The 19,774-nt window shown below is 44.3% G+C and overlaps 1 protein-coding gene across 1 annotated transcript in view; it reads left to right on the forward strand.

Annotated features, from left to right (window-relative positions):
- The window catches only part of mex3a (mex-3 RNA binding family member A), a 32,946-nt gene extending 15,049 nt beyond the window's left edge, over positions 1-17,897 (forward strand). Inside the window, exon 2 of the mRNA XM_062965048.1 lies at positions 1,456-17,897. Coding sequence (XP_062821118.1) covers positions 1,456-2,573 — 1,118 coding nt within the window. The 3' untranslated portion in view covers positions 2,574-17,897. The remainder of the gene's footprint in view (positions 1-1,455) is intronic.
- The last annotated feature ends 1,877 nt before the right edge of the window (positions 17,898-19,774 follow it).

Below are 19,774 nucleotides of genomic sequence, written 5' to 3' on the forward strand. Positions count from 1 at the left end.
TTGTGTTTTTCTCCTCACCTTCTAGACTGGAATTTCCAAAGACCCTCCTCCGTTCTCTCGATGAATAATTTATCTCGCTTCCCTGAATTAAGGGAAGAACATCAATCAATTTTGTTTCTGTTCCATTTTTGAAAGGCTATATTCATCCCCTAAGTTGAAGCTGGCTTTCCAAGGGCTGCAGAGTGGCGTTTATAGGGTTTCTAATAGAGAGGTCCACTTCAAACCCACACTCTGCCATGAAGGGCCTTCCCCACAGAAACTATTTTCTGCACAGAAATGTTGTTTTATTGTACAGTAGAGTCTCACTTATCCAAGCTAAACGGGCCGGCAGAAGCTTGGATAAGCGAATATCTTGTATAATAAGGAGGGATTAAGGAAAAGCCTATTAAACATCAAATTAGGTTATGATTTTACAAATTAAGCACCAAAACATCATGTTTTACAACAAATTTGAAAGAAAAAGCAGTTCAATACGCAGTAATGCTATGTTGTAATTACTGTATTTACGAATTTAGCACCAAAATATCACGATATATTGAAAACATTGACTACAAAAATGGCTTGGATAATCCAGAAACTTGGATAAGCGAGGCTTGGATAAGTGAGACTCTACTGTATTTCAGGATTTGTGGGACAGCTTAGGCACACCTTCTACTACATAGTTAAGCAATGTGGCTATCTATCACAGAACAATTTGGGGCTTTTCTGTGTGCCCATTGCTTACTGTTAGGAGATAGAAAGAAGGTCTTGTGGATTAATGCAGGCTTTTTCAAGCAGAAAAGAGACATGTAGGCTAAAGAAAATGCCATTCCAGTGAAGAGGAACCTGGAGTTTATATGCAAGTTGTTGGGGGCCAGCAAATGTTTAATGCCTTAAAGAACCTAAAGATGATGTGATTCTGAGGAAAGGATTTTGTGTTCTATTGTTAGTTTTGTTAATACAAGTGCACTCAGTGTGAAGTTTTTTTTTGGGGGGGGGGGGGTGTTTGCCTTTTTTGGGAGAACCACATAGCCATTCCAACCTATTTTCACTTTCAGAGGGAGTGCTGCCTCTCAATTTATATATTTAAAAATTTATATACTGTAATTTTATATTGTATTTAATTGTTTTTAACTGATTTTATGTAATGTTGATTGATTTTGTATAGGCATCTAATTATGCCAGTGTTGTAAGCCGCCCTGAGTCCCTTCGGGTGAGAAGGGCGGGATATAAATATTGGAAATAAATAAATTTCCAAACTGATGGAGGATTTCTTTCCTCCTGTTTTTTAATACCTTTAAACATGGGACCTGTGCCTCTGATTGGCCAACCCTTCTGTTTCTGCTTCTTCAATGGTTGAATGATGGGAAATGGAGGATTCCATGCCGCATGGTGCCCTTCCTCACTGAGTTCCAGACTTGTGGAGCCTGGCACACTAATCCTTCTCCTGTGTTTCTCCCTTTGTTTCTCTTTCAGGCTGCAAAATCAAGGCCTTGAGGGCCAAGACCAACACCTACATCAAGACCCCAGTGCGAGGCGAGGAGCCTGTCTTCATGGTGACCGGGCGGAGGGAGGACGTGGCCATGGCCCGGAGGGAAATCATCTCGGCTGCCGAGCACTTCTCCATGATCCGGGCCTCTCGCAACAAGGCCGGCAGTACCTTTGGAAGCGCCCCCACACTGCCGGGGCAGGTCACCATCCGGGTCCGGGTCCCGTATCGCGTGGTGGGCCTGGTGGTGGGGCCCAAAGGTGCCACCATCAAGCGGATCCAGCAGCAGACCAACACCTACATCATCACTCCCAGCCGGGACCGGGACCCTGTCTTCGAGATCACAGGAGCGCCGGGCAATGTGGAGCGGGCCCGTGAGGAGATAGAGACCCACATCGCCGTCCGGACGGGCAAGATCCTGGAGTACAACAATGAGAACGACTTCCTGTCCAGCAGCCCCGACTCAGGCCTGGAGAACCGCTACTCAGAGGCCTGGCGCGTCCATACTCCGGCTCCCGGCTGCAAGCCCCTCTCTACCTTCCGCCAGAACAGCCTGGGCTGCATTGGGGACTGCTCTGTAGAGCCCGCCTACGAGACGCCCCGCCTCAATGACCAAAATGACTTCAATTACAGTTACCTCTTCCCCAACTATGGCGTCAACAAGCAAGACCTGTACTATGGGGTCTCGGAGTCAGGGGCTCCGCTGTGGGCCGGGCAGGAGAACACCAACCCCGTCTCCATCCTCTTCTCCAAGCAGCAGCAGCGGTCCGGCAGTGCAAGCACCCTCCACTCCAACTCCCATCGCTCCCCGTCCTCCTCCTCCCTCCCCGAGCCTCCGCTCTCCGGGCTTCCCAGGCGGTCTCAAGGGGAGACCCTGCCGGGCTTCTCCAAACTGGGCGCCTCCTCCACCGGCGCCGGCCGGACGCCCCTCTCCAGCAGCCGGGAGTGCATGGTTTGCTTCGAGAGCGAGGTGACTGCCGCCCTGGTCCCTTGTGGCCACAACCTCTTCTGCATGGAGTGCGCCGTCCGGATCTGTGAGCGAACCGACCCCGAGTGCCCCGTGTGCCATGCAGCAGCCACGCAGGCCATACGAATATTTTCTTAAAGACAGACACGCAAGCCCACCAAGGAAGAAAGAAACCAACCAACAAAACCACGAGAGACAGACAGACAGGCAGATAGCATTTGGGGATAAATTTGGAGTGGGTGACAGGACGGGAGGGAGGGGACCGTGGAGGAGAGAGGGAGATCAAGACAGAATGAGACACGTCCGAGGGACGAACAAACAAATCAGAAATAAGAAAAGGAAATTAATTTAAAGATGAAGAAAGAAATTATTTTAGCAGTGTATGTTATTGTTAAAGAAAATAATGATAAGGATGATGGTAGTGGTGGTGGAAAAGAAAAAGGAAGAAGGTAGAACTATTAGAGAAGGCCATTGCCATACAAGAGCTTGGACACGGAGAACTCTATCCAATGGAAACAGTGCTTAGAGAACAGAGGAGGTTTTGGGGGCGCGACCTGGGCAGGGTCTGCAGCTCTGTCCTCAATGGAGAGAGACGTCTGAAGGGGACGGATTGGAAGGAGGCACCCACTTCGGGTGGGGCTGTGGTCCAAAGATGGCCGGACGCGGCCACTGGGCCTTCAAACTGCATTGGAAGCTAAAGAGGACGGGATCTGATGACAAAGGAGGAAGAGGAGGAGGGAAACCATCAGCCTCTGGGAACCTAATCAAACGAGGGCACAACTGTATTACCTCAAACATTTCAAAGAGAAAAAAAGCAGCTAAAGACCTTTATATTCTTTGTCCTCTATTTTGTTCCTAAGGAAAAAAACAAAACAAGTAAAACAAAACACGTAATATTAAAGCCAGTGAAATTGTGGGGCGGAAGGAATGGGGTCGGAAGGGCCCGTTGGAAGAACCTTCTTGGCCGCCTTGAAATTTTTCATTTTGAGTCTTCTGAGCCACTGCTTTCGGACATTTGTTTTTTTTCCGTTTTTCTGTTTGGGCAGGGATTCATCCAATAAGGATCAGGAGTCACTAACAGGGTATTTCCAAGACAAAACGACCGACTTCTCCCCATGGAAACGAACCTTTCAAATTCCCGAGTCAAGGGGGAATTGCGAGGGCCGCGCTCCACGTTTCTATATATTTTTTTTGCTTCTTATCCTTGCCAGATGATACAAATTCAAAATAAAAACAGTCACACATGCCAACAACAACAAAGAGAAACATCTTTTCTTCCTTTCTTTCTCTTTTGGTTTCAACAACGACAACAATAATTTCACACCAAACCTAAGAAAGACAATAATGCAATACTGGCCACAAAGCCCATGTCAAACCAATTCACAACCCGATGGAAAGCAAAAAAAGAAAAGAAATAATAATAATATATATCTATATCTATCTATCTATCTATATATATATATGAATTAACATGTTTATATATAATTTTGTCGTCTTTTTAAACTGGACCAAAACTTTTGTTACTCAAATCCAAGTAAAGAGAGAGAGAGAAAAAGAGTATTTCCTTATGGACCAAAACCTCTTTTCGCTGTCCGCACATGGATCTTCCTGAGGTTGCCTACTTTTATATATTCTATTTTTTTCAGAATGAAGCAAACAGACACATGCTCAATAATAATAATAATAATAATATGAATAATAATAATAATAATAATAATAATAATACTATTGAATTGCCTTGTCAAACATCCTTAATCATTTCAAGACATTTTGACTCCTGCTTTGGTTAACATCTGAAACTGTAGACTGTTGGGAACCAGAGAGACGGCGCAAGCAGAGATGCGGAAAGGGAGACTTCGAACAGCCAAGTCGTTTGTGTGAAGGGAGAAAGATAGGTAGATAGATACAGCGTATGCACACGCTCTCCATCTCTCTTGGCCCCTTTTCCTCCTTCCCAACTCTCCCCTCTTTTTACCTTTGCTTAAGATTTTCGGACCTTTATTTCAGAAGGAAACTTTGGAATTGAGCTAGAAGAGAGTGCTTGTTTGGAGGGGCGTCCTTGTATACTTCACTTCCCTTTCCTTTCCTCCCAACACACTGTCCCTTGACTTCTTTGTGTTTCTCCTTGGTGGTCCCTCCGGTCGTCTGTTGGTAGGGCTGGGTCTACTCTGACTCTAAGGAAGGCCATTTGGTAGATGTTGTATTTTGCTCCTTCTCAGAGAGTGATGAGGACAGGGCCTCTCTTCTCTGCAGCCAAATTGGAAGCCCAGAGCCCATCTTTTGGCCTCCTTCCACGGGATGGACATCTTGCCAAATTCCTGCCCCCTTCCCGCACAAGATCGGGGTCTCAAAGAGTATACCCAGCACTGCCTTCCGAGTTTGGCGAAATGCGCAATGTTTGCCGAATGTTCTTATTGTTCCCAAGTTCGGTGAAATGCGCAATGTTTGCCGAATGGGACAAGCGATCGCCGCCCAAGTTTTAGAAGTTTTAGAAGCGACGGCTTTGTGTACATATTGCCCAGAAGCCGAGAGAGAACCCGCAGTGGAGATGAAATATGCTGACCGTCTGCCCGCTCCTGGTTCTGCTCTTTTGGCCAAAAAAGGGGAGACTGTCAATCAGGCAGAAAAGAGGCGTCCGTTCCATGCCGTTTGCAACCTTCATCCTCCAGAATTGGTTGTTTTATTCCCTCAAATTCACAAAACAGTAGGCCTCACCTTTTGCAACCTTCATCCTCCAGAATTGGTTGTTTTACTCCATCAAATTCACAAAACTCCAAATTTTGGAGACCTTTTCGTGTCCGCTTGAGCCAATCTGGCCACCTCCGATCCTGTTTCGTTGCAAAAATATTGATTCTGTGAGAACGAATGCTGGAGAATAAATAAAAAAAGGGCAGAAGTGGACACCCTTGGCCTCAGTTTCTCAAGCAAAGCGTCTTTGCGGGAGTTTCCTTCCCAACAACTTCAGTGGGAATGGGGGTGGGAATGGGATGGCCATTGGTCACCTCTTGCACCCCTTCTGTTCTCCCCAGATCCCCCCTCTTTTTCCTATATGCCAGCAAAACAACTTTCTATGCATTCCTTTCCAAAAAAAAACAACAAAATCCCACAAAGACGTTTGTAACACCTCGGCGATGGCCTCTGCCCTCGAAGGCCATGGATTCTGACAGTCTCCCCTTTTTAGAAGATGTTCTCGTGAAAAAATGAAAAAGAGAAAAAGGAAGTCTATATATAACAGAATGCTTGTTTTTTTTTTTAAAGAACTGAATAGATCTATAGTTATCCCAGTAGAAGAAAACCAGAGGAGGGTGGGGGGAAAAAAAGGAAAGAAGGTCAGGAGATGGAATTAACCTTTTTTCTTTCTTTCTCGTTCTTTCTTTCATCCTTTCGTTTTTCAAAAGAAATGGTGGAAGCGAGTGGAGGAAACGTGGGGAGAGGCACTGTGGTGGCCTTCTCCCGCATATGTAGATATTAAAAATGTGTGCTGGTGGAAGAGGAGGAGGAGGAGGAAGGGGTGCCCAAAATGGATTTGGGCCGAGAGCCATGTCCCGTCCCTCCGGCCGTCTTGAAGGAAGTGGGCCGGACGTGTTTCTTTGAATTTAGTTGTTTTTGGCGGAGTGACGTCTGTTTGTCGTTGACGTGAGGAAGTTTTCGGTCCATGTTTTCTTAATTTTGTGCTAGGCAACGGAGGAGGAGGAGGAGCGATGGGGAGAGGAAGGAGTGAGTGGGAAAAGTGAGAAAGGAGAGAGCGAGAGAGTTGGATATCTTGGGGGGTATGGCCCCTGGATAGGCCTCCTCCTTCCCTCAGTTTCCCCCATGGTCTTCTTATTACAGTGCGACCCCAGTATCCACAAGGAAGACATTCATTCCAGGACTCCGTCTTGATACGCGAAATTCCGGATCACGCACAAGCCATTGAGGACTTCCTCCAGCCATTGAGTTGCACTGGAGGACCTCAGAAATAGATAAACGCCATGGTGAGTCCTGATCGTGTGGATACGGGTCTCGTACTGTCAGATGAACATGGGAAGAAGTCTTCCCCTTGTATACATGCATGACGAGAATATTAGAATATTTCCCCCTTTTCTAAAAGTAATAATAATAATAATATGGATAAAAGTATAAAACCCAAACCAATATCCGCATTTGCTAATGGGAGTCGGAAGCGGTGCTGTGAACACGTGTTGTTCCGAGGCGGGATAACCCTAAGCCGTTATCCTGCCTCGGAGAGACACGTGTTCACGGGACGGGCGAACACACCTCTTCTGACTTCCATCTTTTTCCTTTAAGGAAAAAAAAAAAGTAGGAAAGAAAAAAGGGTTTCGTTTTTTAGTTCCAATAACCTTTTATCTATCTAATCTATATATACATATACATATATATTAAAAGAAAGCCTGATGTAGCAGCTCTAGTTTAATAGCAGTATTTTAACTCCCATCTTTTAAAAATATATATAAATATAAATATATATATATATATTTCCGTCAACTTGCCCCCTCGTTATTTTTTAAATGTAGCAAGAAAAGAAAAAGAAAAGAAAAAAAGGTTTTAAATGGAAAACAGTCCTCCTGTGTTGAAAGGAATGAAGGGAGGAAGGGAGGAATAAAGGCATTGTGGGGCTGGTGTGCCCTCACACCCATTCCCCCTTACAGGAAGGCAGTGGGAATAAATTTGCATAATTACCTTTAAAAAATATATGTATCTATATAAATCTGAAAAAGGAAAAAATGCCCAAGACCTTAAGCTTTTGCTCCGATGTCCACCTTCCTCATCCGGGGGCAGATTGCAAGTCTCTTTGGGGGAGAAAACGGGGCTCGTGCTTGGCACGGCTCCCCCCAAAGTTCAGATTAAACTCTGAACGGGTTTGCTCCCTCTGCCCCAAGCTACGCTCGTCAGTCAGATTCATCAGCAATAAAGACGACTAAACATTAGGACGACCATGATTTTTATTAGTGTTATTGTTTGAGGAGAAGCAGCCCCTCCCTCCGTTGGGGCCCGGAAAGCCCAGCCTGTGCCAATCTCTGAACCTGCACTGAAATCCATGTCGCCTGGAAGGTCCCACAAACTTGTGGGTTTCAGTCCAAGCTTTTGAGGCATCCAAGACGGCCAAAAACCGTTCCCAAACACAATCAGACCCTCTTGGCTGCCAAAGTTCGGACTGGGCCTGACCACCCAATCGCACTGACCAGCAGGGTCCAACCCTTGATCTCAGGGCCCCCGTGAGACCCAACCGGCCTTACTCTGACTGACTGCCATCACCACCATTGCCTTGTGGCCCAGGGAGGACCCCTGCCCTTTTGCTTTAAATCAAGCAGGGCTCCTCCACCTGGCTGACCAGATAGAGAACAAAATATGGCCTCTTCTTGTACGAACACAGCACCAAATCCTGTGCGATGGCTGCATAAATCAGAGTCCGAAGTTATCCCGATAATCGTAGCTGGCTTTGGTGTCTGGAATTCGGGCCAAATTCAAGACAACAGAGCTCTCCTGAGAGACTGGCTTGTTACACGTTACTTGTAACTCGGACCCACCAGCGGGCATATACAGTAGAGTCTCACTTAACCAAACATAAACGGGCCGGCAGAATGTTGGATAAGCGAATATGTTGGATAATAAGGAAAAGCCTATTCAACATCAAATTAGGTTATGATTATACAAATTAAGCACCAGAACATCATGTTAGACAACAAATTTCACAGAAAAAGTACAGTAGAGTCTTACTTATCCAAGCTAAACGGGCCGGCAGAAGCTTGGATAAGCGAATATCTTGGATAATAAGGAAAGATTAAGGAAAAGCCTATTACACATCAAATTAGGTTATGATTTTACAAATTAAGCACCGAAACATCATGTTATACAACAAATTTGACAAAAAAGGTAGTTCTATACGTAATAATGTTATGTTGTAATTACTGTATTTACAAATTTAGCACTAAAATATCACGATGTATTGAAAACACTGACTACAAAAATGCGTTGGATAATCCAGAACGTTGGATAAGCGAGTGTTGGATAAGTGAGACTCTACTGTACTTGTAACTCTGACCCGCCTTGGAGCCCAGCGGATGTACAGTAGAGTCTCACTTAACCAAAATAAACGGGCCGGCAGAATGTTGGATAAGCGAATATGTTGGATAATAAGGAGGGATTAAGGAAAAGCCTATTAAACATCAAATTAGGTTATGATTTTACGAATTAAGCACCAAAACACCATATTATACAACAAATTTGACAGAAAAAGTAGTTCAATACGCAGTAATGCTATGCAGCAATTACTGCATGTACAAATTTAGCACCAAAATATCATGATGTATTGAAAACATTGACTACAAAAATGCGTTGGATAAGCAAATGTTGGATAAGTGAGACTCTACTGTACATTCTAGGGGTGTGCGGATCTGTTCTGTTTTTGTTTTGAATTTTGAGTGCTCCCCATTCCGTTTCTGATTTTGGGAGGTTAGGAGGGGGGCTGTTTGGATTCATAATTCGGAAACTTGAGTTCCATTCTGGGAAGAATCTTCACAAAAACGGAACAGATTGTGTGCTGTTTCATATGCCCCTAAACATTCCGCCCCAAGGGTCTCTCACCTGGCCAGGATCCCACTTTGTTCAGCCTGCGACCACTCTCGATGTGCTATTTGCACCTCCAAAAACCCAGCCATTGGACAGCAAGGTTTATAGGGGTGCTGCTAATAGAAGTGGAAGGCTTTCTGAGGCCATTGTGTGAAATAGGTGAACCTGGTGAAATGCAGCATCGAGGGATGAGATCACACACATATTATAGAACGAAGGCTTTTGTCTCGCAATGGCCAGAATTCTGGGAAATGATGTTGAGATGAGATGAGGTGAAACCTGCTACTGTCCGCTGGTTGGACTTGAAAGTTACGGCCTGAATGGAGTAGAGCCATGTTGGATGGTGAGCCCATGTGTAGAGAGATCCCGTTTGTCCAATCAGACGGATGGAGAGATTCAGACGGTAGTGTCCAGTCGGGATGGGTATTGTGCCGTCTTTTGAGGGTCGGGTTTGGTCCCTTTCGGAGCTCTATGGACGTGAATTCCCCATCCCACTGTCTATGTTGTGCTCCTCTCCATGTAGAAAACATTGCACCCAGCTGGGAAAATGACAACACAAGGCAGGGAATGTAATAGCGAGTAGGTTGCCCGGAAGGGATTAGACACAGAGGCAGAATGGACATGCGTTGACGCCGATCCTACTCTGACTTTGCATTGGGACCTTGAGCGTTTTTAAGGTGGATTTCCATCAGTCAATGGTCAGAACTTCCAGTAACCCACCAGCTCACCATCTAAGAACAAACGAGCATAATTTCTTGTGTCTGGAGGCAGAGTCTTGTAGATGTTTTCCTTGATAAATTCTTGCATTAAAAGTAATGTTAATGAGTAAAGGAAGCCAGGCAGATAGTTTGACCAAGCTCTTCGGTGGTTTAAATACAGTAGAGTCTCACTTATCCAACATAAACGGGCCGGCAGAATGTTGGATAAGTGAATATGTTGGATAATAAGGAGGCATTAAGGAAAAGCCTATTAAACATCAAATTAGGTTATGATTTTACAAATGAAGCACCAAAACATCATGTTAGACAACAAATTTGGCAGAAAAAGTAGTTCAGTACGCAGTAATGCTATGTAGTAATTACTGTATTTATGAATTTAGCATCAAAATATTACGATATATTGGAATCATTGACTACAAAAATGCGTTGGATAATCCAGAACGTTGGATAAGCGAGACTCTACTGTTTGTGCGTTTCCCTTTCATTCGTGGATCAATTAATTGATTGACAAAGGGTGGCGGCCGCAAATGTTTGGCCACTCATTTGGGAGGGGTTTCCATCTCTTGCCGGTTTTTCTTTGCTTGGGATCTTAGACGGGAGAGCTGGCTTTCTATGAGAATATCTGCATTAGTTGAAGCATTGCTATGGCAAAAAGAAAGGAATGGATATTTGGGGAGGGAGGGAGGGGGCCCGGTTTGCATAAAGTGAAAGGAAAGTTATTGATAAAAGTGATGTAAAAGTAGTAGTATTGTAATAGTTTTTTTAAAATGGAGAAATGAGTTTGGAATTATATACAAATGAGGCTCAATCGATCAAAATGGCAATCCAATCCAGACTCTGGGGGCAGACACTTTGTGTAGCTGGTGGGATAGCGGTCTGGTATTTTTCCTTTCTTTCTCTTCTCTTTCTTTCTTTCCTTCCTTTCTTTTCTTTCTCTCTTTGTCTTGTAAAAAAGAATCCCCAGCAATGCAAAGGCTACGACTGTTACGCCCCTCGGATCCAAACGACAGCAACACACATTGCAAACCTTTTTATTCCTTTCAGAATATTATTTTTTATTTTAATTTTTTTTTGCCTTGATGATGCGCATTTTGATGCCTAGTTGTTTGGGTTTGTTTTTTTTTAAAAAAAAAGAAAAGAAAAAAGGCAAAAGGGGGAAATGAGGAAAAAATTAGAACCTTTCTTTATAATTTAATATTCTATTTTAATAAATGCATTTATTACATGTAAATGTATTAAGGAACTGGGCTAAATAAAAAAAATACTTTTTATTAGGTAATTTATTATTATAAGGAAAAAAGGATATTTTATTTTATGATAAAGTGATCCTTACAAAGATTAGAATGTTTAGAATATATGTAGGTTAAAAAATACATTTGTATCCAGAGTATGGCTTAAAAAGTGTTTTTAATATATGTTCCACTTTCTTTCCTTCCTCTTGTGTGTGCGTGTATGGTGTGTATCAGTGGATAGTGGTGGTGGTGGTGAGAATAGCCCTTCCAAGAAAGAAAACGCTGCTGCAAGGTTGTATTTGACACACACACAAAAAAATAAGACTTTTAGAATTGGCAAAACGTCACTCTTTTTTAATAAGTTAAAACATTAAGGATTTGGCTGTGATTTCGAACTAGTCCCAACCCGAAGAGGCTGGGGTTATTATTTGATTCGACACGAGACTTCTAATGCGTACCGAGCAGAGGGCTCGGTGGCGTTGCAAATTTTGGGTGGAATCAGGCCGGTTCCGGTTCCGGTTCTTCTCGATAGAGATTGTGAAAGAGCCTTGAAAGCCGGGCCCAACAGCTGGGTTTGTCCTAAGTGGGAGCAAATCTTCCTAATACCATCTTCCTCGGCCAGCATTAAGCCTGAGGATCCCTGGTCTGATGTTGTAGTCTCCAAAGGGCACTTTGTTTGGATGGAGCAATAGGATATCTGGATGCGTTGAGCCTTCCCGTTGGGCTTCTGCATGGAGACTGGAGGCAGGAGGAAATCCCAAAGTTGTGGAGCACCATACGGCCAAGACAGGAGAGCAGACCCCTCATCTGTCCCAGGGTTAGAATAACCTTAAAGCCCATTACGAAACCCCTCAAAGGCTCATTGCAAGTCTTAGAGATCCCTAGAGAACCTTCTCTAGGAACGTCTAGCTCCTCCGAGATGATCCTTGGGTTAAGTGAATGCCATCAAATCTTTCATTAAACCTAAAAGGAGTTTTATGGGTGCCGGAAGAGCTTCTGCACCTTCAAGTTCACCTTCTCAACTTGTGGCCTTCCAACGCCCAGGATTCCATACCATTGGCAATAGAGTCTTCTGGGAATTGGAGGGCTGTGGGTTGATGTTCCACCTGAACATCAGGAAGAACTTCCTCACTGTGAGAAGGGCTGTTCGGCAGTGGATCTCTCTCCCCCGGACTGTGGTGGAGGCTTTGAAGCAGAGGCTGGATGGCCATCTGTCAGGGGTGCTTTAAATGAGATTTTCCTGCTTCTTGGGTTGGACTGGATGGCCCCCGAGGTCTCTTCCAACTCTACGATTCTATGAGGAGAAAACTTGAAGGTGCAGAAACTCTTCTGGCGCCTGGATAGCTCCTTTAAGCATTGATGAAGGATTTGATGACTTAACGATAGAGTCATCTCAGAGGAGCTAGATGTTTCCAGAGAAAATTCTCTAGCGTTGTTGTCAGGTACCTCACAACCTCTGAGGATGCCTGCCATAGATGTGAGTGAAACGTCAGGAGAGAATACTTCTAGAACATGGCCAGACAGCCCGGAAAACATACAACAACCCTGTGATCCCGGCCATGAAAGCCAGGCCTGTAGCGAGGGGGGGGGGGGGGGTTAGGGGTTGAAACCCCCCCCCCCCCCGAAATTTTTCAAGTTATAAAAAAATCTCGTTTACTCATGAATTTTAACTGGTTAACCAAATCCCCATGCTAAGTCTATGAGATGCAAAACATTAACAAGAGTCCCTCCAGGCACTATCTCAAGCAGATATTGACAGGTTTGTAGCGGGGAGGGGTGTGTGCTAGGGGTTCAACCCCCCCCCCCCCCGAAATTTTCAAAACCCCTCCCGAAATTTTTGGGATGAAAGCCTTCGACAACACAAATTCTCTAGCCATCTCTAAGACTTACAATGATAAGATCTTGTAAACCCATTCCTTCTGGCATTTGAGGAGAAAAGTTCCCAAAACTGTAAGCCTCTATTGTACCTTTGATGGGTTTGTAACGGGCCGAATGTTGTGGCTCTCGTCTCCGTTTTGGCTTCCCGGGGGGCCGTTCTGATCCCATTCCCTCCAGACCCCCAGTTTCTAGGGATACCACGTTTATCAACGAGGCTGAAAAGAGCTTGAGGTACCCAGAGCCCACCTTCCTTGCAGGGCACATCTCCACCCCTTCGGCCTTTTGCTCAAAAGAATCGTCCCGTAGTTTTTAAACCAAATCACGAGAGAGAGAGAGAAAGGAAGAGAATAGAAAATAATCACTAAGTATATTAAAAAAAGAAGGAAATCTTTCTAAAAGTATAACGCTTTCTAATGTATTTCTTATAATCGTATAGAGAAAGAATGAATAAAAGATGAATAGTAGATGCTATCCGTATTAAAAAAAGATAAGGAAAACTGATAATCCCGGACTGAGCAGAATGTAGAGATCCGCTTCTCCCGAGGGGGGGGGGGGGGGGCGGGGGGTTCCACTTTCTGTGGCTTGTTTGTTGAAATCCCTGCCAAGACATTCCTTTGCTGAGATTTGAACCACGGTTTCGTCACTTTTCTGTCGGTCAAAGTGGTTAATGTTATTTTTTTATAAAAGGGGGAAAAGCGCGGGGGTTCTAATAGGAGTCTATTTTTTAAGAAAAAAAGAATTACGGTTTTGTTTCGTTTTGTTTACGTTGATCTTCTAAAGGATGTTTGTCAAACACCTGAGAAAAGGGAAAGAGGAGGCTAGAAGTTAGTCTGCTCCTTCCCGACTTCCTGCAGTAAGAACGGTTTTCGTTTCGTTTTATATTTTAAAGAGAAATGGGGAAATTGGGAGAGAACGGCATAATTTTCATGGCAGTCGTTTTGTTTTTCCTTTGAAAGCAAGTTAATGTTTTCCTTCAGAGACACAAAAAGGAAAAGAAGGAAGGAAAGGCATTTTCCAAAAAAGTTCAGGAAGGTTTTGGCACCAAACTTGATGAAACCATCTACTTATACAGAAAAAAATAACCGAATATCCACAATAAACTATATTTGATCCCCAAAAGCTTGGGGTCAGTAGTTCATGCCGATGAAAACGTGCGGCTGGTAGAATTCATCCATTTTATCCATGGACCACAACAAGATGCCCACTTACAGATTTCAAGAGGACCATCTGGAATAAAGAAAACAGTCTTGTCCAAAGTTACTCCATCATTTCTTCCTCCAATTCATCTGTAGCATCTGTTCAACAGATAGACAGGAGATGGAAGCGTAACCCCGACATCTCCATTACCTAGATCCCTTTCATTCAACTTCAGCTGAAAACATAACTGCTCCATATCATATTTGTCTTGCAAAACTACAATTGAACACTCGTTGTGGGCCATTTCTGTGTTTCGTTTTGTGCAGATCCAGGATCCTTGGAAGGAGCCAATAAGGAGGACATCTGGGAGAAGGTGGATTTCGGGCATTATTTCGGGGAGTATCCATGGCCACATATCCGAAGGCCTCTCTGCAAAAGAAGAATCAAATTGCCACCCGTGGCCCCTTTCCCACCATTCTCTTGGCTCTTTTCCTTGGTGTCTTACTACACTCTAAACTCTTGGGATATCTGTGGCATCATCGTGATGGTTGTAAATGATGACATAGTGTACAGTGACTGCTGTCAGTCATTGAGCGACGCCTCTGAGGCCTTGCAGTCAGCTTCTTTGGGGCACTTCCTTTGCCAGGCCTTGTAAAGAGAAAACCCCAAACTTGGTGCAACTGTCGGACCCCTAGACAACCCTTCAGTTGGTGATCTTCACTTTGCAAGAGTTGCTTTGCCCCACATTCTGAAGGAAATGGGAAAAATGCTGCTGCAAGACGGGACCACTCAAATCCGATTTCCCTTGTGTTTGGTACCAACGTGGACTTGATCTCGTCCCTCTTTGACAGACGTCCAGATCCACTGCGTCCGGCCAGTATGGATGGAGAGTACCTCGCAACCTCTTTCGAAAATGTGATGAGCTCCGTCCCAGACTTCTTGATGTCTTACAGTCATAGGAACTGTTTTGTTTTTCTTTCCAGCCAGAATCCCATTTGGGTCTGAAACGAAGTGGCGAATCGCTTCGGGCTTCAAGAAGACCCCAGGCGGCCGCTTCACTGTTTTTAGGACCAGAGGTTCCTTTCAATGTTCCTTTCCTCGTTTTATTTTACCTCATTGTTCCTTTTTCTTTGAGATACTTGAACGGCTTGACAGCGAGACCCTGGACTGAACCTCAGTTTGCACTTTACGGAAGGCTTCTATCTATATCAGAGCTTGGGGCCACCTCCCAGAGCCACCCCTTATCTTGACCTTATCTCTTTGCGTCCTGAAACCTCCCACCTCTGAAATGTAAAAAGGTTTGACCACAGAAATGTAGAATCGAAGAAGAGTAGGAAGACGAAGGATGGGTTCCCCAGATTCTAAGGACTTCATCACATGGACTATCGGTCGAAAAGCCTCTGCCGCCGCTTCTCCAGCTCTCCGTTGCTCTCTTTTTTCAGCGGCTCTTTATCACTTTGCGGCAACGGAATGGGACCGGGAAGGATACGTCCCATCCCATGTGTTTTTAGCTTTAAAGAGCGGATCAAATCGCACAAGACCATTACTCAACCCATGGTGGGAACTCCCTCCGCCGGGCTCATTTCAAAGATGGCCTGGACGTAATTCAACATCACGTGATGGGTTCCGTGCCCCTCCATGATTGAAATCGGCCTGAAATGTCCTTGGACGGGGAAATAAATCAGTGTGATGAAGTCCTGGATCAAGTTGGCCATTTTTCGTATCATCCTATTAACGTCTCATCCTTGCTTTACGCACCATTTTGATAACACCGGACATAGGTCTTGTCCATTTCTGTTCCCGTATGAGTCACGATGAATGTTCAACCTGTTGCCACCAAGCTCTGATATATGTAGAGAGACTCTTTAAGTTTACAGCAGCTCAGACAGACCGAACGGCTGCCTCTCCGCCCCGTAGCTCTGCTTCATTTCTCTTTCCGGCAGGAGTGATGACAAGGGCTTAAACCCCCTTAAGCCCACTTCTGGACCAATGTTCTCCAGATCCCACAATGGTCCCAATGTACAGAGTCGGCCTTTTCGTAATACCTGGCTTAGGCAGCGAGGAGCCTGTTTGGCCTTTTCTCTTCGGCTTCCAGTAAAATCAGGAGTTGCCTTTTCGGTCCGTCAGAAATACTTGAGCTTTGATATTTTGTAAGTATTTAATTTTGTACAAATATGACTGTCGGAACTCAAAACAACCGCAACCGGGACCTACTTTTGCTCGTGTTTACATTACAATACAAGGAAACCTCATGGGCAGGAATGGCGCCTGCTTTTAGTACGTAAAAGGAGAAGCAAGGAATCGATCTGGATCCCGGGTGCCGCTTTTCTGGGATACAGAGGCGAATCCTGCTCTGCTTTTTGGCGCAAGCAAGGGCGATCTGGATTTAGAGGGAGCCAAGGAAGCCGGAGGGCGTCTGGAATCCCTTCTGGGATTAAGGTATTTGCGGGAATGAAATCTGGAACGGCCTGGTGCTGAAAACTGAGATTGAAGAGAAACCGCTGTTCCCTTTTGCATGAGTTTGGTCTGCAAACAGAATATCATACAATGAGTTTATCTTGGTTGTGTTTAGGAGTGGAAATGCGCCGCTTTCAGGTTCAGAACCATATCCAGGAATCCTTGAGGTGAGAATCGGTTCCTGTGTCTGAACGGAGGAAGGCTCCAATCTGTTCAAAGGTCTTCCATGAGCTCAACTCGGATGAAGGAACACAACAATGGAGACACCAAGGCCATCCATTGGTAGAGGAGCATTGTAGAGGAGGGCTTTGTCTGCTGGTTGGGCAGAATTGCACTGCTTTTTGTGAAATAATAATAACAATGTCTGGTGCTAAAACAGCCTTTTCTGCGTAATGGTCCATTCACTAACTTGGACTTGTTTACTTGTTCTGCTTTGTTTCGGTCTGTGGCTCCGCCTCTCCCTCCGTCCGGGCGCTGTCGCATCTCATTTTTCTTTTACAGGACACTACAAATCCCAGAATCCCTCGGCGGGGTTGGCCTCAGACATGGATGGGCATTAGGGTTTGCCAGGGGGATATTTCTGGTTGGCCCATCATTCTGTACAACCTTTTCTCCTTGGACCATCGCTGTCCAATCTCCCTTTGGGTCACTGGGATTTGCTGGTCGATCTCAAACCTTGTTGGTTTTGCTTTTATGACATCATATTTGAGGCTGCAAAGTGTGGATGGGCAACTGAGGCAAGTCCAAGGGCAGCTTTTATAGCTCACATCAATTTGAAACAAAGCAAAAAACAAAAGCCTCAACAGGGCCAGAGGTTATATTTATGGTGCGCATGGGAATCTTTTGGTAATGAAACCATTCGTCATTGTTTTGGCCACGAAAAGGCCAAGGATGCCAACAAGGTCTTGCCCTTTGCCCATCCACGACTTCAAGTCCACAAGGGCTGTGAAAATCTTAAATAACCCCTCTTTTAAATATGGTGCTGAAATCTTTGTTCTGTTTTTCAATATGATTTTCTATTGTGTACACCGTTTGCCAAGGGTTTTCGAAGCTCCGTCCATCCCTTTGCCTCGTTTTTGGGGCTTTTTTTGTCATAGGAAACCGGTATCCAATGCTTAGAAAGCCGTATTCTCTCTCTCTCTATCTCGCTTGACAAGATAGAATAATAAACAAAAACCCAGGGAAATGGAAGGAGAGAGAAGCCCGGAAATGGTAACCCAAACAGAAAGTAAAAGGAGGAGAAGAAAAAAAGACGGAGAAGGAAAAGACAACTAGTTAGACTCAGTGTCTGAGTTCGGAGGCATATAGTTAAAAAAAAAGAAGATTTTTTAAAAGTTAAAGTTAAAAGAGAGAATTAATGATGTTGCACAACTTGTAGGAAAACAAAGAAGGGAAAGGGTTATTGTATTAAATGTGCTAAATTACATTAAGAACTTAATTTTATTAAAGTATTATTATTACTTAAGAAATGTGTGGTGTCTTGGCTTTGACTGGTTCTTGGAGAAATGGCCGTTTCCACTGCTGTTTGCTGCCTCGACTTTTTCTATTCTTCCCTACCCATAAGAACAGAACCCATGCGAGTGCAAATCCCCTCCAGTTTGTCAGGGATGATAATAAACACTTGGGAAGTGTTTGACTTGTGATTTTGTGATACGAAATCCAGCATAATAATAATAATAATAATAATAATAATAATAATAATAGCGCTATCAGGACCTCAAGATTGAACTGCAAAGACTCTGGCAGAAACCAGTGCAGGTGGTCCCGGTGGTGATGGGCACACTGGGTGCCGTGCCAAAAGATCTCAGCCGGCATTTGGAAACAATAGGCATTGACAAAATTACGATCTGCCAACTGCAAAAGGCCACCCGACTGGGATCTGCACGCATCATCCGAAAATACATCACACAGTCCTAGACACTTGGGAAGTGTTCGACTTGTGATTTTGTGATACGAAATCCAGCATAATAATAATAATAATAATAATAATAATAATAATAATAATAATAATAATAATAGCGCTATCAGGACCTCAAGATTGAACTGCAAAGACTCTGGCAGAAACCAGTGCAGGTGGTCCCGGTGGTGATGGGCACACTGGGTGCCGTGCCAAAAGATCTCAGCCGGCATTTGGAAACAATAGGCATTGACAAAATTACGATCTGCCAACTGCAAAAGGCCACCCGACTGGGATCTGCACGCATCATCCGAAAATACATCACACAGCCCTAGACATTTGGGAAGTGTTCGACTTGGGATTTTGTGATACGAAATCCAGCATATCTACCTTGTTTGCTGTGCCATAAAATAATAATAATAATAATAATAATAATAATAATAATAATAATAACAACAATAATAATAATAATACATCACACAGTCCTAGACGCTTGGGAAGTGTTCGACTTGTGATTTTGTGATACGAAATCCAGCATGTCTATCTTGTTTGCTGTGTCATACAATAATAATAATAATATACATCACACAGTCCTAGACACTTGGGAAGTTTTCGACTTGTGATTTTGTGATACGAAATCCAGCATATCTATCTTGTTTGCTGTGTCATAATAATAATAATAATAGGAGGGGGAGGACTATTAGATCCCTACTCAGCTCCCTTGGGGAAGTCACATTCTCTCAGCCTCAGAAGAAGCCAGCTTTGAACGAACCAGAAAACTCTAGGAGAAGTTTCCTGTTGAAGCTGTTGAGCTGGTCATAATCTGTTTTCTGAGCCAAGATGAGCGCATCTTCCGGCACAGCCTTGCTCAGGCTGACCTCTCCTTGTAAAGATAGCCAGGTGACGCTGAGGATGATGACAGAATGATGATGAAGAAGAAGCCGGAGAGGCTGACTCAATGGAGTTGCTGGAAGGGAAAAGCCAAGGCACGAAATGGAGCTGTAAAAAACACCGTTTAAATCCTTGCCATTCTGTATCACCAGGATCTGAACTGTGACTCAGAGCAGTTTGGCGCCTGAGAGAAGCCCATCGAATCCCAAGCCAATCAATAGCAAGATAAGGAATTAGTATCAGAGGAGAAGCCTGGGTTGAATTTGATCCCAAGGGCAGCAAGACCCCAAAACGGAGGGAATTGAACCGGGTGGGATGCAAAGGACGGGGTGGTCAACACAACACCGTCTACCTGCATTGGGACTTTTCGGAGCCATTTAGGATTCCATTGGACTCTCTTCTGCCTCAACATTTGACAAGTCTCCAAGTCAGGGGTCCCCAAACTAAGGCCCGGGGGCCGGATGTAGCCCTCCAAGGTCATTTACCTGGCCCCCACCCTCAGTTTTATAATATAATATTTTTATATCAGTTTTGATAATATAATATATTGTATATACA

Source organism: Anolis carolinensis, unplaced genomic scaffold (assembly GCF_035594765.1).
Source record: "Anolis carolinensis isolate JA03-04 unplaced genomic scaffold, rAnoCar3.1.pri scaffold_14, whole genome shotgun sequence".
Lineage (NCBI taxonomy): Eukaryota > Metazoa > Chordata > Lepidosauria > Squamata > Dactyloidae > Anolis > Anolis carolinensis.